This window comes from Drosophila bipectinata, chromosome XL (genome assembly GCF_030179905.1).
Source record: "Drosophila bipectinata strain 14024-0381.07 chromosome XL, DbipHiC1v2, whole genome shotgun sequence".
Lineage (NCBI taxonomy): Eukaryota > Metazoa > Arthropoda > Insecta > Diptera > Drosophilidae > Drosophila > Drosophila bipectinata.
This window is the reverse complement of record NC_091734.1, coordinates 679,934-699,813: the sequence shown is the minus strand read 5'-3', so window position 1 is coordinate 699,813 and position 19,880 is coordinate 679,934. Positions and strand designations below refer to the sequence as shown.

Here is a 19,880-nt window from a genome sequence, read left to right as displayed (position 1 = left end):
GAGGATGGAGGATGGAGGATTGGAGGATTGGAGGATGGAGACTGTGGAGCCAACTGGCCGGGCAACTTGCATTTTTAATGGTCGAGAGGAGACTCTCTGACAGGAGCCTGGCCAGAAGATGCTTAGCTGAATTCAGTCATCTAGAGATGACATCGTGACACGATACTTGCTTGTATTTATAACCTCTTTAAGTCTTTTTATAGATAGTTTTAAAAATAGAACCATTACTGGGCCCTTTTATCGCCAAAGATATAGGAACAGCGATAAGAACGCTTCATGAATGATCTCATTGTTGTCTGGTCTTCGGATTGTACTATATACCCTATGAATCTACTCTTTCCTGGAATGTTCTATGAATATTTAATGAAATTTCATTAAAATTACTCATCCAAATGAATCATTGCTGTTTTTCTCAGAGAAGGAAAACAAACGATAAGATAGCAAAAATAGAGCATCTCTTTCAGCTTTTATTTTATTATATTTATTTTTTGATATATAATATTGCCATCTCTGGCAGTATCCTCGTTAGCGAATTGCAAGTCCAATCAAATGAAATTTATGCGGCGGCCTTAGAGATCCCTCCATTTATGTGTCGCACTCCCTTCAGTTCCTGGTTGAGTAGAGGTACCCCCTTACCATTTTCCAAATAAGGTCACGCCCGTTTGCAGGACTTTTAATGAAGCCTTAAATGTCATTGATGAAATAACTGAGCAGCCGATCGATACGATTCGAGTTTCGCTAGTTGGCTAATTAAAGAGAGCCATCTAAGGATCGGCTTAGACACCGCCCGATACCCCTTTGGTACCCCCTAACCCGACACTGTCACTGTCTGGTGCCCCTTTGGGGTAATTGGACAGATTTTTCTTTTCAGACTCGTAACAGGAAAAGTGATAATCACTGGAAGAAATTCTCCAGATCTCCAGAGGCTTCAAAACCTGTATTGTTCTTCTAGAAACCTTTTAAAGACTCTTCTAGAAACCTGTAGAAGTCAGAGAAGTATCGGGTATCATATAGTTGCAACTTTACTTTCGTTTTTCAACTAAAAACCTTAAAAACAATATCTTTTATATTAAAAATAAAAATTATTTTCTGGATTTTGAAGAAATCCTATATAGTACCATATTATTTTATACCAATTCTTGAGATCTTACTGACTATTCCCCAGAAGATTATATACTTAAGAACCTCCTAACTTTTAAAATATACTTTCTAAAAATACCAAAAAAATGTATTTAATTTCTTAAACTTATATACTTTATTTTTAGATTTTAATAATATTTTCTCTCAGTGTCTTTTTTGTTGCGGGCGTTGTGGAAGTTGCATTTTCAGGCTCAGGTTTCAAGTTGTATGCCTTTTGGGGTGGCAGTTGAATGGCTCGCAGTTGGCTAATTGGCTCATTGGCCTGTGGCTAATGGATGTTGACGCTTCCGTCTATAGCACCCTCATTCCCCCTACCCCTACCCCTACCACTGCCTTTCCCTTCTGGATTTTTCCCTTAAATTTTTCCCCTTGATTGATTCCAAGACAAAGGAAATTAAACAGTAGCCCATGAGTCTGGCTATGATTTTGGTCAGTTGGTCAGTTGATTTTGGCACAGCTGGCTGGACAGGCATTAGGGCGTTAAAGGGGGCGTGGCACAAAAGGGGGTGACTTGGGAAATAAATCGAAATTCAATTTTAGTTGGCAATTATCAGGAGTTTTAGGGGAAGGGGATTGGAAAATGGTTTATTTTTTATTAAAAATCTTTTAAGAAACTCCCTTTTTTTTTTGGACAGTGTCCTAAAAGTGTTGGGATTTTTTTTTTATCAGAAAATAAATGGAGCCATAACTCTCTCCCCTCCCCCCTGACTCTCTGGCTGGCCAGATAAGCCTTGATGGACAGGTGAGACAGTGGCGGCCGCCACAAGGGGGCCATGGGGGCTAGGGGGGTTAGAGGAACTGGGTAACAGGTAACAGATTGGGAGCAATAACCACCAGAGTGACAAGTGAGACAGATAAAACCGTGGCGGATAAATAACACGGCCAAGATGGGTGATAAACCGATTGAGTTTGAATCCAAGGAAAGCATGGAAAAAGATCATAAAATGAAAAAGAAGACAGGAAAACATGGGAAAACAGGAAAATAACCAGAAACGAGGTGAGAAAATGGGGGGAAAACAACAGAAACCCGATGACTCGATGCATTTTCCAGCTCCAAATCGAATAACTATGTCATTCCACAACTTGCCTCATCGTTTTCAAGGCTAAACACTGGAAATGCATTGAAATGCAGCCAAGCGATCACAAAAATCCGTTAGTTAAATACAAAAAAAAATAAATAAAAAATAAAACAACAACAACTACAACAATAATAAAAAAAAGTTAAAAAAAAAAAACTAAGAAGCTGCTGCTGCTTTTTCTGCAGCGGTGCTCGGTTTCTATTTGTACTTTCCATTTGTGTATTGTCAACATATATATACTTGTACACTTCAAAAAAAAGTAAGAGATTCAAAAGGTAGGGTCTGGGACTTGGAAAACATATTTTTCAATACTCTATATATTTTTAAAAATTTTTTAGATTTGAAAAATATGTTTAGAGCTGATTTTAAATGAATCTTAAATGAGTCTCTAAGGCTTATGATTATGATGATTTATTTTATGATTCAAAATCATTAATTATCGCATAATTAAAAAACATAACATAACATTATAAAATTAGCCACAAACCACATTTTAAAAATAATACAACATTTTTTTAATGTTTTTTTTTTAAACTTTTGTTGGAAAAGGTTTTTAAGAAAAGGTTTTCAGGAAAAGTTAACAAGAAAGACCAGCCTTAAAGGCTTTTGTAGTTACTTTTCAAAGCCCTTAAGCCTCTAAAAAAATATATATAAAATCTAAAATATTAACAAGACTCTTTCATAGAGTATATGTATATTTTGAAGAAACAGCAGCCATCGTAGTAGCAGCAAGCAGCAAGTTTGAGGCATTTTAGTTCAAGTGCAAGCTGTCAAGGCAAACTATGGAATAAAAGGGGGGTTTGGATGAAGGGGTAGCGGGGGCACTCCAGACTGCCACAAAAGGGGGTACTACGGGCATTGGGGGGTAACCCCATGGCGGGCCATTCAAGTGGTCGGCATCCATCCAATAAGTAAAATGCTTGCGCAAGTTGCTCTGGAGATCGCAAAAGAGCTCAAAAGTGAAAGAGCTGTTTCAGAAAGGGGGGGTAGCCAGGGGCGGGTGCTTAAAGGGGGGTCTGCTGCTGCCTACATGGTGGCAGGGGAGGGCGCTGGGGGGCTATGGGGATGCCTCAAGTGGCCAAACAAATTGAAATTGCGGCACGCAAAAACATCAACCGGACAAGTCTGTCTCTCACTATCTCTGGTGATTTTTTTTCTTCATTTTTTTATAAAACTTCACCCATCAGGAATTGAATAAAATAAAGACACTTAAAAAAAAATTAGGAGATTAAAAGAGGTAATTATTAAATATTAAAATTAAGAAGAAGTTAGAGAGCTTGGAAGAATGAGATCTAAAAACTGGATTAAGACTTTTGGGGAAGAAAAGGAGGGAAACCTTTTGAAACCTTTAAAAAAATATTTAGTTAAAATAAATAAAAATAATTGAAATAACTAAAATAAAGTTTATTTTAAAAGTATATTAAATATCAAATACTTAAAAAATAAAAACAAACCCTCAAGACTCTTACAACCAAAAAAAAAACCATAAATACCCGGTACTTGTCAGTACTTTTCTAAACAAAACCCTTAAAAATAAAACCTATCTTTTATCTCCTATCTCCTATATCTATTATCTATTGGATATTTTTAAAATATATTTTGAAAAGTGTATTTTTGAAACAAGAGACTTGCACTTCTTCATCATCAGCATTCATTAGCGTGAGCGGACAGCCCATCATGATCTGTGATCTGTGATCTGTGATCGGGGATCTGGTGTTGGTCTGGGGGTATCCTCTCTCGTGTGGCAGAAACCAGAGGCCTGCCTCAGTAATATAAATGCATCATCAGTTGCAGCAGCTGGGGCATCAATTTATGAACCACCAGGGCTGGCCCTTTCCATTGGTTGGGAGATATTGAATGCAGAATGCCACTGGGCATGAATGTTTTGGCATTCATGACTTGCATCCGCATTGCTATCTTTTCGAAGAGTTATTTGATTAAAGACTTTCCTTTAAATCCAATTTTTGGTAAATAATTAAAAACAGGAAATGGCTTAAGAAATATAACCAAACTCCAAAAAAAAAGAAGATCTCTGAAATATAATAATAAAACCAGTAAGCGGTCATGGATGAGGTTTTTCAAGTTTAGTTCTTGAAGACGACTCGAGGCCCCAGATTCCCCCGAAAGCTCCCCTGAAAGTACCTGGCCCCGAACCCTAAAGACAACTTCTTGGGCCCCCAAACCCTGGAAAACATGTAAATGCTGTTTGGATCTGCAATTCCGATTTTTTACAATACAGTGAGAAAAAAGGGAGGAATTAAGGTTTTAAAAGGTTTCAGGTCTTAAAAAAGCTTAAAATATTGTTTAATTTTTTAAGAATTAAGTCATATAATGGCTTATATTTTTTTTATAAAAAGTTATAGCCTTTTTTTGAAGTGTATTTGAAACTTGTAGTACTTGTAGTCTCGAAACAATGACAAATTCCGGAGCAAGGTGCCGCAATTGCTGCCAATTCTGGGAACTGGATGGGTGGCACAGCCCCAAGACTGAAGTCTGAAGACTGAAGACTCTGTAGATTGAAGACTTGAAGAAGACTCAGAAGACTGTAGTTTGAAGACTACAAAATCAAGGTTCAAAAAAAGCATTTATGCAGATGAGTTGCGCAAAAAAAACCATAAAACCAGTGCCCTGTGATTATCTGAGGATGAGTCTGAGGTGGTTGTGGTTGTGGTTGTCCTTCAAAGGCAGGAGCCGGGCAGGGACTTTAATAAATTGATCACAACAAATTGCTGACAGCTGATGGGGCCGCGCCTGAGTGTGTTGTGGTGGTGGCAGCAACGAGTTCTCAATCACAGCAACAGGTGCACCACACAGGCCACCACCACTACCTGAAACTGAGTTCACAGCGCAGCGGTTCAAAGCAAAATGCAATTTGATTGGAATTTCTGAGGCAAGTGGCACGACAAGACCAGGGCCATGCCATGCCACAAATTGCTGCCACAGAGAGAGCTCCAACACATGCAAATGTGGATCCTTTGGAGGAGATCCCTTTGTGGCTTCTTTTTTTTTGCCGCAGGCTCTCTTCTGGCAATCAACGTCAGCGTCAACGAAGCGTTGAAAATGCCAATGAAACGGAAGCCACTGCAGCACAAATTGCAACTGCAATTAACTTGCAACAGGGCTGCAGACTCTAGTCTAGAAATCACAAAAGCCATAGGCCCTGGCACAGGCACAGGCAGCTGGCAGCACAAAAATAAAGAGCGTGGGCAGAAAATGGCATAACTTTTAAAATTCCAAAGAGAAACACTTGAAGAAAATTAAGATACTCAATAAAAATTAATTATTATAATATTAAAAATTATGATTAAAATATTTTTATTAGTTTTTATTAAAAATATTAAGCATTAAAGTCAAGAATCTTTAACAAAAATGAGGTTTTTAGGTCGTATAATTCATAGTTTATAATTATAATTTTAAAGCTTCATCTTAAATTAGTTTTTAAATAAGAAATAAGGTCATTTTCCTAATGAAATATTTGTTTAATTTATTTAATAACATTTTGCTGTACCACACGGCGTATGCGTAATGCGCAAATTGCTTCGGGGCGCAAGATAAAAACAAAAAAAATATTAATTGCTCTACTCCCTGACACCCAACCACCCCAGGGCCACCCACCAACCGCCCAACCACCACCCAGCGGGCAGCCGTGTGGGTGTTTTATTTGTAATTGGGTCGTGCCAAGTGCCACGCCCACCTAGCCTGGCCTGGCCAGCGCCTTAATTGCCAAAAAGCGTATGAATCAGCCGGAAAAAAAAATAAAAGTTTTTTTTTTTTTTGGAATAATCATTTTCTGAAAAGAAATGGAAGCAGCTGGCGCCAGGAAATGATTTAAGATTGAAGGAATTTTGAAATGCATTAGCAGAGCCATTAGGGTATCTAATCTAAATAATGTTAGAAATTTTAGGAAAATATATCTAGAATGGATAAATCTATATCCTTCTTCTAAAAATAATAGGACTTGGTAGAACTTTATCATTTAAGAATTCAGATAGCTATAGCTACATATATATTTTATTATAATTTAAAAAAAATATATCAACAAAGTACATACATCCTCATAGCCCCTAAAAATTTTGCAAATAGCTTCCCCCCCTTAAAACCGCAACTAAATTGGATCACTGCGGATGATGATGTGGATGTGGATCATGTTTATGGGCAATTAAAACAAGATCGCAAGCTGAAGCCCCAAAACTGGATCGAGAAATGGAGAATTGGCCTGGGAATGGCCAAGTCGAAAAAAATAAAATAAAATGCGAAAGCAGTTGGCCAAAATTGGCAATTTGGCAAATTGGCGAGCATAAATTTTGATGAGTTTTCACCAATTTAGCGACTAAGCCGCAAATATCGTTTAGAGCTGCTCGATTTCAGCAGTTAATTGTTTCAACAAAAAAATACACAAAAGTATGTGACATAATTTTGCCGCCAATTACCGGCGATATGGTCGAATGATCAGCTTTTCCATTTCATTCCAGAATTAATTATCTGTATCTGTGTGATTTTTCCCAACGGTTGTTGGCCAACGGAAGTCTGAAAATGACTGAAAATGAAAAATGTGTGATAGTTTTTGGTTTGGAAAAATTCTCAAAAGACCTCTCTGGGTCTCTGTGTGTCTGGAGAGTGACTTTCACTGGAGAAATGATACGAAACGAAAGCACCAATGCCCACGCTTGGAAAATCAAGAAGAAAATACCGACAAAATCATAAAACGAAACGTGATTTGATTTTTTAATTATGGTTCCCCAAAAGCTAGCTGGCTAGCTGGAGAGAGACTTTTCCGCCAGAATAATTTTCCAGTCTTTGGGAAAAAAAAAATCCATTTTTTTTGATGATGTCTGGCGTCAACGGTTCATAAATTTGATGACTTTTGTCTGAAAGTGGATCTCGGTTAAGGTTTTAAATTCCTGAACCTTTTTGAAATCTTCCTAATAGAACCAGGAAATATCAATCAAAGCAATCAATCAGTCTACGATATCGAAGACTTCCCAGAAGAAGCTCAACAGTTGAACGAACTATTGTGGGCAACGCCTCTGGCTTTAATCGCACCTATTTCTATCTTTTTTTTTTGTTGCCACAACGCCCCCACAAAAGCAACTACGCCCCTGGATTGTCTGGGGGGCACAAAACGCCCTAAAAAAAAGGGAAACAATAACCTTATCAATTAACCCATGGGGAGTTGCTGCCACACAATAGAGATACTCGAACACAACTTTAACTTCTTGGGAGATAAACTCGCGGTAAACTGTCGCCGTTGTAAGTATTTTCCTCATTTTTTTTTACCTGGAAAGCAAATAAGCCGAAGCAGGTCTATGGACTACGAGTAATACAACTCATAAAGTGAAGCCCAAGTACATAAAACACGGCGACAGAACCGAAACGGGTTAAAAGTTGCATTCTCTTCAGGGGAGAGAGGGTATATGGTGCTTGGAAATCTTAAAAATCTTAAAACAAAATAAATTATTGTATATTTTGTTAAATAATAACTGAAAAATTAAGCCTATCATATTGACAATCATTTAAGGCTTAAATTCAAAGAAAAACTGTATGATACCCGGTACTTCTATTAACCCTTATGAGTTTCTTAAGGTTAGAAAGCCCTTATGAGAAAAGAATTATTTATAAATAAAAATTAATAGAATTACCAACTCTTTTTATACTAAAAACTTTATGTCAAAGTTCATAATTATATTTTATATAATTTAATAAGATACCCGGTACTTCTGTTAACCCTTGTGTGCTACTTGTGGTTAGAAAACCCCAAACCCAAACCCTTTCTCAAAGCTTTTTCCAGAGAAGAGCATCCACAAGTTCGTCTTCTGGCCAAGTCTAGAGTTCTATCTGGGTCTTGTGTTGTTGTTGCTTTTTGGTAAAAGTGCCGCCTTGCCAGCTTGTCAACATCAATATGCTGTTGTTGTGTTTGAGTTTAAGTTTCGAGTATTTGTGAGTACTGTGAGTACATTCATTCTTATCAAGAGTTGTGTCGCCATCGCAGTTTTCGATTTTGGCGCCCACACGCATTCAAACTCGAAGTAGAAGAAGTAGAAGTCGCCGTCGAAGCCAAACGTTGCCACAACTTTGCTGCAAGTTGGGTGTTGAAGTTGCAGCTGAGAAACTGAAGCCGCAGGCTGTAATCTCTTGGCCCGTTTGGGCCCGTATGTATAGGCCAGGCCAACTCAAAATTCGTCAAGCAAACATGCCACAAGACACCCACACACTCGACTTGCAACTCGCGACTCGCTCGCTTTTTGTGTGAATTTGTTGGGGCGGGTGGGCGTGGCAAGTCGATTTTGCCGACAGGATTTTTGCATTTTGGGCAGCCGCCTTGGGTGCCACATGGTGGGACTTTATGAAGAAATATGAAGACTAAATCTTTAAAAAAATATTCTTAAACTTTAAATTAGAATTTTAATTATTTATTATGAATAAATTAAGCTTTTAACATTTATTTATAATATTTTTAAAAAATATTTAAAAGTCTTTAGAACCTAAAAAGTTGGTTTTTTGAAAAAAAAAGGGCAACCTAGAAAGACATCCATTAGGGGGGTACCCCCAGAAAGACACCATAAGAAACCAAAAAAAGGGGGGACAGAGACAAATAGAGACATCCCCAAAGTGGGCGGCAGTAGGCGTGGCCAGCGTTTGTTGAACTCAAAAATGCGTGAAAAACGGAAAGAGAAAAAAAAAGAGTACCATTTCTGGAGCTGGAAGAAGCTGTAGAATCTGAAGAAATCTAATCAATTCTACGCCCATGTGTGAGTGTTTTTCTTTCGCCCTCGGTGTGTGAGTAGCCCCGCCCCTTTGAGCCAACCGCCCCCTTTCGGGCCAACTGATGAACTGCCAACATCTGTGGCAGGCAGCCTCAAACTAGTCGCAAGTAAAACAAAATAAATAATCATAATAAATAAACGAGCCACGAAAATCTCGCAGCATCATGTGAAAAGAGAAAAGGAAATGCATGGAAAAACCAAAAGGAAAAGCAGAGGAAAAAGCAGTCAGTGGGTGGAGAAGAACTTGAGGCAGTTGCAACCAAATTGCGCGAAGAAAACGCCTCGGAAAGTGCCAAGGAAAACGCCGAGGCTATAATTTTTCTTCAAGAAAAAAAAAGCCAAAAAATAGAAAAAGAAGTCTGTGAAAATATTGAGGAAAAACCCTGGGAAAGATGGGGAGAAGAAAAGCAGATGGATGTTCAGAAAAAGCAAGAAATATAGGCTTCTAAAAATGATAAGTTCTATTGATAATTAGCCCCAATAAACCCAATAAAAATTAGGTTAAAACCCCCCTCATTCGTGCAGACCTGCAATATAATACCAGAAGTGATCAATTTTGTTTTGGATTTTCTGCTGCTTTCCGATACGATCTTCATTTATTTCACCCCAAATGGCCCAAAATGTTTAACAAACTGCCAGCCAAAATCGTTACAAGTCAACCAACAAAAAGGGGGGGAGCCAAGAAAACAAACCGATCGCAGGCAGATCTTCCAGCACGCGAACCTAAAAAAAAAGAGGTCCCCCCTCTAGAGAAAAAAAAGGTGAAAAAAACGTTAAGCTGGGAGAAAGAAACTGAACGAAAACAACTTAAATTACCAACACGGCGTCAATTTTCATTAGAAACAAGCAAAAAAAAATAAAAAAAAAATACCAAAAGCAAAGCAAAAGCACGATCCACCAGATCCGTCAGGGAAGCAGCCACTACTTGGACCGGATTGAGGTACCCAGGGGCCTAGAAGAGCGTCAGGGGCTACCATCCATCCCAACAAAGTTTTTAAAACACTTGAAAAAAAAGAAAAAAAAAATTATAACTTCCTCTGCCTGGTTCGAACTCGAGACTTGACGAGAAACTAGTCTAGACTGGTCTAAAGACTGGCTGATTTCTTTCAGTTTAAAGATATGGTATGTTTTAAATATAATATAAAAATTATAATTCCTTATTTAATTTTTATTCTCAGTGTATAGTCTCAGTGTGAGGGGCAGGTACGACGACTATTGGCAATGGTTCGATCCATCTGCGGCTTTGTCTGGCCTTCTTCTCTCTCTCTTTTCCCGCCTATCGTTCTATCCCTCTCTTCCTGTCACCTTTTCTCCGGCACCGGTAACGAGTTTCATTCGCACAATTCTCCAGATCTCCAGATCACGAGAGAAAAGGGCAGGGTCGGGCAACCACACGGGAATTTGCTCCATAAATCTCACCCATGTGACTGCGGTGTGAGGGTTAATGCCACATTGCCGAGGAAATCGGCCTGAGATGAGACCCGATCTGGGGATATTGAATCTTGGATATCGGTTATATCTTTGGGAAGTCTGGAATCTGCGGTTGTCTCTTTTTCTCAGGCTCTACTTAATGGAGATACTTGGCATTGGTTTTCATAGATATTTGAAACTTTAAAAAAGTGGTTAAAGATCTTAGAAGCTTCAGATTCTTCTTAAAATAGCATTGAGAATTTTTAAGAGTCTACAATATAGGCAGTTGGGTTTCTGAGAACCTCTTAGGTATTCCTGCAAATTTTAACCATTTTTCTTGGACCCATTTTTGGTTTTTTGAAGAAAAGGTCTACCATATCTTTCTTCAACCTAAAAGTTTGAAATTCTTCCAACAGTAAGGCTCTTCTTTAGAATCCCTAACTCTTCTAAAACTTTATTGATTTTTTTCTGCAAAAATCTAATTAATTTTTCTTCTAAAAATATTTATTTTTATAATATACCTCTCAACCTCCATGTAGTACATAATCCCCAGTGATTATTGTGCGGCCCAAAGGCCCATCCCGAAAAAAAATATTGAAGCAAAAAGGCCAATTTGTCGGAATCTTTGTGGCGGTGGCAGTTTTGTGGCCACGGTTGCCACATTTTGGGGCTTATTGATTTATCGTCTGCTCAGGGTCTGATTCTCTACAGTATCTTCGCCCGGCTTCTTCTCCAATCGAAGCTGCAAACCAGAAGAAACCCCCGAGGCGTGGGCACCACTTTGATTTCTATGCGAAAAAAAAAGAAAGATCTTCGTGAGCGTTTCTACTCCTCGTTTATTTTTTTTCTGATTTTTAGCTGGTAAAGTAACCCACGCGGCTATGGATTTTGATTCGGATTTCTCGAGCCAGCTCAGACCAAATCTTCTCCACGATTCTTCTGGGCGACTTGCCATCCAATTGGCAATAAATCAAGACGCCCACACGCCACCGAGCCGCCGCACTCTCGGGGTCCTCTTATGACAGCTGGGGCGTTGAGGGGTTAAGGAGTGCCCACCACAGCCCACCACTAAGGGGGGGCTCTCATTAGTTGCCAGCCTGCAGAACCAGCCTGCTATGGATTTCTGCAAAATGTGTCTTTTTCTCGCATCTGTATCTCGTGTATCTGAGAGATGTGCAATGTGCGTATCTTTCGGCTCACTCGACACCCAGCCAGCTGCCATCCTAAAACGAAGAGTAAGAGTATCTAAGAGTATCCGTATCTGTATCTGAATCTGTAAATGTATCTGCATCTGTATCTGAATCCCAGATCGAATGCTAGTTTCTTGTTTCTCACAAAATAAATGGGCAACTTTTTCTATTTTTCTATTAATACGCATGCCAGTACTCCTCCTTTTTGTTGGTCTTCATCCCGGAAAATCAATTGAATTTTCACGCATGTTTATAAGCGGTATTACTGTGTACAGTGGGCACTCGAAAGGTGAGGTAATTATTGTATTTCCTTGAAGAATTGTCTTTTTAAAACTCACTCTAAAATTTTATATTTTAGTTTCTTGGTATTTTTTTTGTAAAATATTCTCTAGCTCTATTAAGTTCTTTATAGAGTGTTTGTACTGTAACCCTCGATTAGCTGGAAATAAGCAAGTGAACTTTTTTCTCACAGATCTTGGCAGCAAAAAGTCGCACCCCCCTTCCCCATTTTTTTTTTCCAATTTTTACAGACCATCTCCCCCTTAAAGAAATACGTGGAATATAGTCGGCACTTAAGGCCCCACGATTTTTAGACTTGCAGGAACTACAATAGTGGTCATAAATATATGTTTAAGAATTTTTTAAATATTTTTAAAAATTTATTTAGAAGAAAGGTTCTCTTTTTGTCTTAAAAATTAATATTAAAAATAACCTCTTTGGATATTTGAAACCAAAAGTAGACCTATTCTACTGACTGGTAGTGTGCCATCCGAGTGTCGATATTTATGGCCTGGCCTTACACACATGTCGGCCAGCTTACATTGCCTTAGCAAGTGTTTTTGGCCATTTCCTTCTCGGCTGATAGTTTGGCGCTTTTCGCATTTTTCGTTTTGCGTTTTTCGTTTTTTTGGCTTCATTTGTTTACGAGGAAGTGGGGGTGGTAGGTGGGTGGTGGGTGGTGGTGGGGTGTTGTGGGATATCTATGGGTTGGGTTCTAGTTTTTGTTATGCTTTTCTGGCGGATACTTAGATACACGCATTTTTGCTAGGAGAAAAAAACAGCAAAAACAACAATAATAACCATAAACCACCCAACTATGTACTAGCCACCCCCCTCCCCCTTGGCCGCCTGTCCTTCACTCAAGCCACCCAACCACCCACCCGCCAGAACCCCCACTCTTCCTTTTCCGCCCCGACTGTTTGGCGTCTGTTGACCTCATTTTCGGCGAAAAGTTTTTTTTTTTATTCGACGAGTTCTTTTTTTTTTTGGCAGACAACGCACCAAACAAGGAACACATGGTGGCAGCCAGAAGATCGAGAAGATCGAGTAGATCACGATGCGGAGGCAGAAGAACTATATATATAAGAAGGCATCTACAAGATCTACGACATCCACGAGATACTAGAGTGTCAGTCGGAAAGTCAACGAACTGACGATAAGCAAACTAATCAGATAACAATAGAATAAAAAAAAAACAATACACTCAAGCTGGGGATAGTTGTTCCTAAAGGTGACGAAGGAAAATCAATTTTAATAAAATAAAGTCAGATAAAGTTTAATTCATTTAAAATAATTTGCTATTTTATTTTGAAATAAATGGGAGTAAAGATATATAATTCACAAATTTAGAGAGATCTCGAGATAATTTCCATCTAATAGCTTCTTTCGTTACTAATATAATTAAAAGAATGTCAAAAGCTTTCGTCATAAAATATATAATAATAGAAAAATATATTGGAAGCATATATAGTAGACAATTAGTAAAGAAACCATTCCCAATCGAAGCAAGGTTTAAAGGCAATTTCTAAAATATATCTATGTATGTAGTATAGTATTTTTATAGTGCTTTTCGTCACTGAAAAAGTTTTTGAAACATTTCATAGTATATAGTCATCAAATTCTCAGCTTCTTTAAGGGCTATTAGTTTCATAATTAAATTACCTAACAGTTTGAAGAATTATTTTTTGTTCAGAGGTACTTTTCGTCACAAAAAAGTTACCTCATTGCTTTCGTCATCAAATTCTCAGCTCCTTTGAGTTTTATAAGATTCATAATTAAATTACATAAGACTTTGGAGAATTATATTTATTTAGGGGCTCTTTTTGTCACGTAAAAGTAACTCCATTGCTTTCGTCATCAATTTCCTATCTTCTTTAAGGGTTATTAGTTTAATAATTAAATTACTTCAGTGTTTGAAGACTTATTTCTATTCAGAGGCAAATTTCTTCTAAATTCTTAGATCCTTTATGTTATTAGATTAAAAATCGAATAAGTTGGGAAAATTTCAAAATGAGTATTTCAAGTGCCTTCGTCACCAGTTGATTCGCCATCTCAAGCTCATATCTTTATCAGTTACATAATTAAGGTAAGTAAGATTTGCTAAATTAAACAAAAGTGACATATACTGTAGACTCTGTGCACACGTAAGATTTACAAAGGCAAACAACAAACTGTCGCGTAACTAATTAAAAAATGTATAAAAACAAATAAACATTTAAAATTACTGAATGCCAACAAAAAAAAAAAGTAATAAAGAAAAGTAAGCGAGGGCAGCGTTATAAAATTTAATCTACGAGTCCCTGTTTGAATCAATCGATCGGATCTTATGGGGGCTCTTAATGTGCCATCCCCCGAGCCACACACGTTTGTTTATTTATTTTTTTTGTTTTTTAATTATAAGCTAATTATAAGCTCCCTTGCCAGCCCGAAGGCGAAAAAGGCAAATAAACAAGTGCCATAATGGGATGCAAATTCCGCAGTGCAGTTTTTTTTTTATCAGCCTTTTGGGTTCAGCTCATTGAGAAAACAATACGACCTTCGCGAATGATAAAAAATTAATATCCACATCCGGTGCGATATTAAAGCTTCTCTTCCGATGTCCAGGGCCCTTGAAAATCCTATAACTATCGTACATATTTGTTTACATTTTGTGTTATGAGTCGGTCATGAATGGAGGTTTGTTCGAGTCCATTGTACTCGAATTTATTCAAGATTTGTTTACGTCCGAAAGGCACGTGCTTTTCGATTAGCGAATGTATGTATGGATCTTCTATCAAGGTCAGGGCTTCTATTTAATCCAAGTAGCCCAAGTAGCGTGGTGTTGTTATTCAAATTATTTATTACCAGCTCCCCAGACCATAGTCCATAGTGCGGCATGCTGCACGTTGCACGTGAATCACGATGGGGTATGGGGTACGGGTTCGAGTCCGGCGACCCCACAAAGCGCGTGATGTGCACGTCCCAAAAAAATGCATAAAAAAAGGAGGAATGAGGGGCAGTGCATGACGGACATGACGCTTGGCTGTCAGCAGTCCACATGATAGGGATGGGGTTAAGGGGCCATCCCCAAACCCCACCGGAGAAGGGGCCAACTTCGGGGAACGTGGACGTGCAAATGGACTTTTGATTGCAGGCGGCCTGTCTTTGTGTTTCGGCCAGAAGACCTTCTTCTGATTCTTCAACTTTATGGCTTTGTTTTTTTTTTCAAAATGTGACAAATGCATTCCACCTCATAAAAAAAAGGAAATAAACACCAAGGCCTTAGTTGCCAAAAAAGTTTTATTGCAAAAGGGATGTGGGGATATGTCATGTTGGGAGGGCCAGCTTAGAGGGTTCTGTCCTTTTCAGGGATGAGCCGGGACTGAAAAATATAGAGACATAATTGGTCCAAACTGGCTCAGGTTTAAGAATCTAAGATGGGAAGATTTGTCAGTTCTTCAGAATAAGTTAGGAGCCATAAGAAGGTCACTGTGATTATCCTTGAGACTTCTGAAGCTTCGCTTAGAGATTCCATCTTGATGTTATCCTTAAGGACTAATACGGAATTGTCGCATCAGGCATTGTCTTAAAGTCTTCCAGGAGAAGTGAGCTCTGAAGAATTGGCAGCAATAATTCTTCAATCTTGTACAGGTCGTATCTTTGGTCTTGATTGGGGCCTTAATAATTACACTATTCCGTTTCCAACACTGACAATTTATGGAAAACAGTGTTGAATAATGATAAAACTCGAAATTTGGATAAAAAATGTCCAAACTTGATCAAACTTGTCGAGATAACTGAGAATTTTGCGGTATTTCTTTTCTACAATCCATTCTAGAACTTTCTCTGGTCACACCGAACATTTTATGTTTTACTACAAGGTCACACCTGTCCATACTTGCTCAATCTTGTCAATTCTTGTAGATTCTTCCTTATCAGAGTAAGAGTTCCAAAAATATTACCAAAAACTTGCCCATCACTGAGAATTTCGGGGAATTTTGAATTTTGAATTTTAAAAAATCCAAGCCGAGTCATGGTCACACTTTTTCAAACATGTCGCAACATGTCCTCTAGTAATAGTGCCACACTGGCGAGCGTTTCTCCTTCTGGGTACGTCTGCTACCATCACCGGACAGCTCCAGGTCTTCGTTGCGATCCTTGAGGGCCATGTGGTGCTCCAGTTGCTGGTTCCTGGCATTCATCATGTTCTCGCTGACCTGGGCGCGCTTCTCCACCTCCTGGCACTGCGAGGACAGCTGTCGGTACGAAACAAGAGTCTTCAGCTCCTCCAGCCGAGCTATCAGAGGCTCCATCTCCTTGATGCGTTGCTCCACCTCCTTGATGGCCGTCTTCTGCAAGCCGAAGATCTCTTCCCGGCCCGGCAGCTGTTTCTGCAGCTTCTTGGCCAGATCCTTGGAGAGCTGGACAAAGTTGCGACGACGCCTCAGCTTGGCTCTCAGCTGGGAAATGAAGCTCTGGACATTGTCGAACGGCGGTATGTCGATCACCCTGACTGTCCGGATCGCCTTGTAGTCGGGTCGGATGTTCCTGTCCAGGAATGTGGGAACGACCTGCCCGGAAACGCCGAACGGCTCGATACTCTCCTCCAGAAAGCTGTTGATAGGTTGCTCGTCTTTGAGGGAGGGACAGGACAGGTTTATGGTCTCCTCGGCGAAGCTCAGGGCCCTGACGTTCTCCATCGCCTGCTTGGGGTCCAGACTCACGGTCGCCAGACACACCACATTCGCCGGCTGGCTGACGTCGAAGAAGTGGCCCAGGAACTGGGTCAGGCTGGACTCGCGGTGCGGTGGACGCTTCCTCTGGTTCCTGCCCTTCAGGACGGCCAGCTGGTTGAACTGCAACGTGGACAGGCACTGCTTCAGAGTGTAGACCGTTTTGAGGGCGTCGCAGGGTCTCCTCGTTTTCTGGACTTCGGTTTCGGGGGCCAGGACCTCCACCAGGGTCAGCTGGCCGCAGTCGATGCTGGTGCCCTTGGCTGGGACCTCCACAAAGGCCAGGTAGACGTTGACGAGGAGGTGACTCCTGCCCGATCCGGTCCAGAGGTTCTTGCGATTCAGAGCCATCTTGATGAGGCCTTCCGCCTCCTCGACGCTGCGGATCTCCAGGCGACTGCCCCTCACGGCATAGCTCCGGCCGCGCCCGTCCTCCCGCAGGATAACGGCTGCCGGACGAGTCTCGTCGGCGGCGGCGGGCTGCTCGCCGAGCAGGTCGTAGAAGCTGCCCTCGTGCACCATCAGGGCGCCCAGGAAGCAGGCGTGCTTCCGCCGATGGGTCAGCAGCTTGACGCCACCAGTCTGCCACAGGCAGTCCGTTCGGTGTTTGTCAGCGGCGGCGCGCTCCTTGTGGGTGGCTGCCACCGGGGCCTTCTTGTCGGAGGCCATCCGGAATCCTGTCCCCGAGTCGTTCGCTAGGATCTGGCACCGATCCACGAACTCGCAGCCGGCACTGCGGAAGACGGCGTTGATGCACCGGTAGAGGAGCCCGCCCTCAATGGTGTCCCGGGGATGGGGGCCGAGGAGGGTGTGTGTCTTGCCGCTGCCCCCGGCGCCGGTCACCAGGATGAGGCCACTGCCGCCTGTGTAGAGTTGCCGAAGAGCCGCCTCGCCAACGGTCCGGAACACCAGCAACTGCGTAGCACATTCCGAAAGGACGCTCCGGAACCGGAACTCCATCTGACCTGGCAAGCCAGTGGCGGTCGTTCCGGTTCCGGGGCTGGCTCCGGCGTTGGCGAGGTCGGCAGTACTCCGGCTGGCCGGGCAATGTGACGATCCTGGTGTCTGGGGGGTCCGGGCCGGCGCCGAGGGCAGAGCCGAGCGATCCACTCGCACTGTACTGGGCGGGACCTGCTCCAGCCAGGCACGTGGTTGCTCCGTGCCACCTAGCTCCTCGCCGAGTGGCTTGATCCGGAGATAGACTCGAAGTAGCTGCTGGTGGATGCGACGCTGGTCCAGGGGCTCCAGCAGCTGGGAGTGGGATGGCGCCTCCGAGATGCTGCGCCGGAAGGTCTGCTTCCTCGGTGCGGGAGCCAGGCTCTTGGAACGCTCTTGCTTGGTCGGCATCTTGGTGATGGACTTGGAATCTTTAACTGGCATCGTGGATACTCTGTGGCGGGAATCTGGATTAGCTTGGGGTTAGGAGGAGAGCAGGGGGGCTAAGTAATTGCTTTGACCTAGTGACTGGTTAACGAGGGGCCCTGGGGGGGGCTAAGTACACTAAGAAAAAATAGCTACTAGCTACTAGGTTGAGGTTTATAAAGGGAGACATATTCTAAGAAGTGTGGAGGAGTCTCTAGAATCTTAGATTCTAAAGATATAGTGCTAGTTCTCTTGTAGGTAAAGAGGTCAAGAATTGATACCTTTTCTATATATAATATATTATAGATATCATAGTACTTAAGGATCTTATATAGGACCCTATTGAGCTCCTCTATTAGAGGAGGTCTATGTATTATCCGTTTCTGGGAAATAATTTCCAATAATAATTGTAGTAATATACCATCTCATACTCCCTTTTTCAATAATTTTTCCCACTCCTACATGTCTATGGTCTCCAACTTCTTTATTGGATATATTGCTCTCCAACTTCACCCCCAAGTAACCCCCTTTTTATAGCCGTGTATTTGTTGAGACAACTTCCAAGTTGAGGCTTGTATTGATTCCAGATTTGTCGTCTGGCCATTTTTATGGCCATTTCGCCATTTGGACCGTCTGGCTCCGTTTTGTCTGCCGAGTTTGGTTTGGTTTGGTTTGGAAAACAAAAACACAAGAAGTCTCGCCAAGAAGTCGGATGAGCCATGAGGGAGGAGGAGTCCACATTAAAGCCAGGGCCAAGAGCCAAGAGCCAAGCCTGGCATGACAAATGCAAATTAATTGACATCCGTTCGAGTGCAAAAAAATTAGGGTTAAAAAAAAGAAGAACCTCTTCAGAGGGGGTCGGTCTTGAGGAATATAAACATTTCGTCTGTATCGCCGCTATCTTTAAAAAAAAAAAAAAAACCCTACCCTTATCTGCATAAATATTTGCAAAAAAAAAAAAGAAAGAAAAACACCAAGAATGAAAAATCAACAACCCAAAATGAAAATATTTTTGAAAAATAAACAAAACGAATCCTCAGACTCGAGAGAAGACAAATACGAGCAACTCACTTCCCTATCTTTGAGTAAATAAATCGTAAACCCTGGAGGGATATGAGGGATATGAGCCTATATCCTGGATCAGGCTATGGTGCTGGTTTCTTATGCAATTTCGGAACGATTCTTCGAATCTCCAGAGCTGATGCCAGCATCATCATAGCATCCATAGCTCTCTAAATGGAAACCTGTTTTTGCGCATTAAACAAAGATTGCAAATGCAAATTATTATTCTCTCAGATATACTACTATTATTAGCACAACTTCAAGTATTACTAACACTAATGGAATGACTGGCTGCTGCTGCTGGTGCTGATTAATAACAATCAATGCCAGTCAATTAACTTAAAAATCGAATTGGCAAAAAATCGAAAAACCCGAAACCAGTTTCTTCATTGGCATACTCTGCGTGGACTGCCGAAGAATATACATATTCTTGTTTTGGCGGAGTTTATCCCAAAACACATATTATATTTCTTGTATAGAAGGTTTTAGTCCAACTGGGCCATAAATCATGTCCAAAGTTTAATGCCCAAACCGGTTTAAATCGGGGGGACGGGGGGTTTCAAAATTTCAAAATATTTCGGTTTTTAATTATTAAACGACAATGTTTCACAATGTTTTTTTAATGTGATTTTATAGAGGCTCTTAAAGAGGTTATATTTCTTATTACAAGAATTCATTATTATTGGGTTAAAACATTTCTTTCTACTTAAAATTGTATAATTCTTCTTAGGAAGAAGCTTAAATAGTCACTTAAATTCTTCTTAAATATACCCTTGATTCTAAATAAATATAAATATTTCTTAAATGATTTTCTAATTAAAAATATAGATTTCCTACTAATAATTAAAAATCAATTTCGTTGAAAAACAACAACTCTTACAA

General features: G+C 40.6%; 2 protein-coding genes across 4 annotated transcripts in view; both read right to left on the bottom strand.

The window, feature by feature from the left end:
- The window catches only part of mew (multiple edematous wings), a 48,297-nt gene that overhangs the window by 27,551 nt on the left and 866 nt on the right, over positions 1-19,880 (bottom strand). The window lies entirely within an intron of this gene.
- The window catches only part of LOC108121154 (kinesin-like protein KIF23), a 20,769-nt gene continuing 16,013 nt past the window's right edge, over positions 15,125-19,880 (bottom strand). For both annotated transcript variants that reach the window (XM_070279370.1, XM_017235096.3), the window contains one exon: positions 15,125-17,964. In XM_070279370.1, the coding sequence (XP_070135471.1) occupies positions 15,912-17,954 (2,043 nt within the window). In that variant the 5' untranslated portion in view covers positions 17,955-17,964 and the 3' untranslated portion in view covers positions 15,125-15,911. The remainder of the gene's footprint in view (positions 17,965-19,880) is intronic.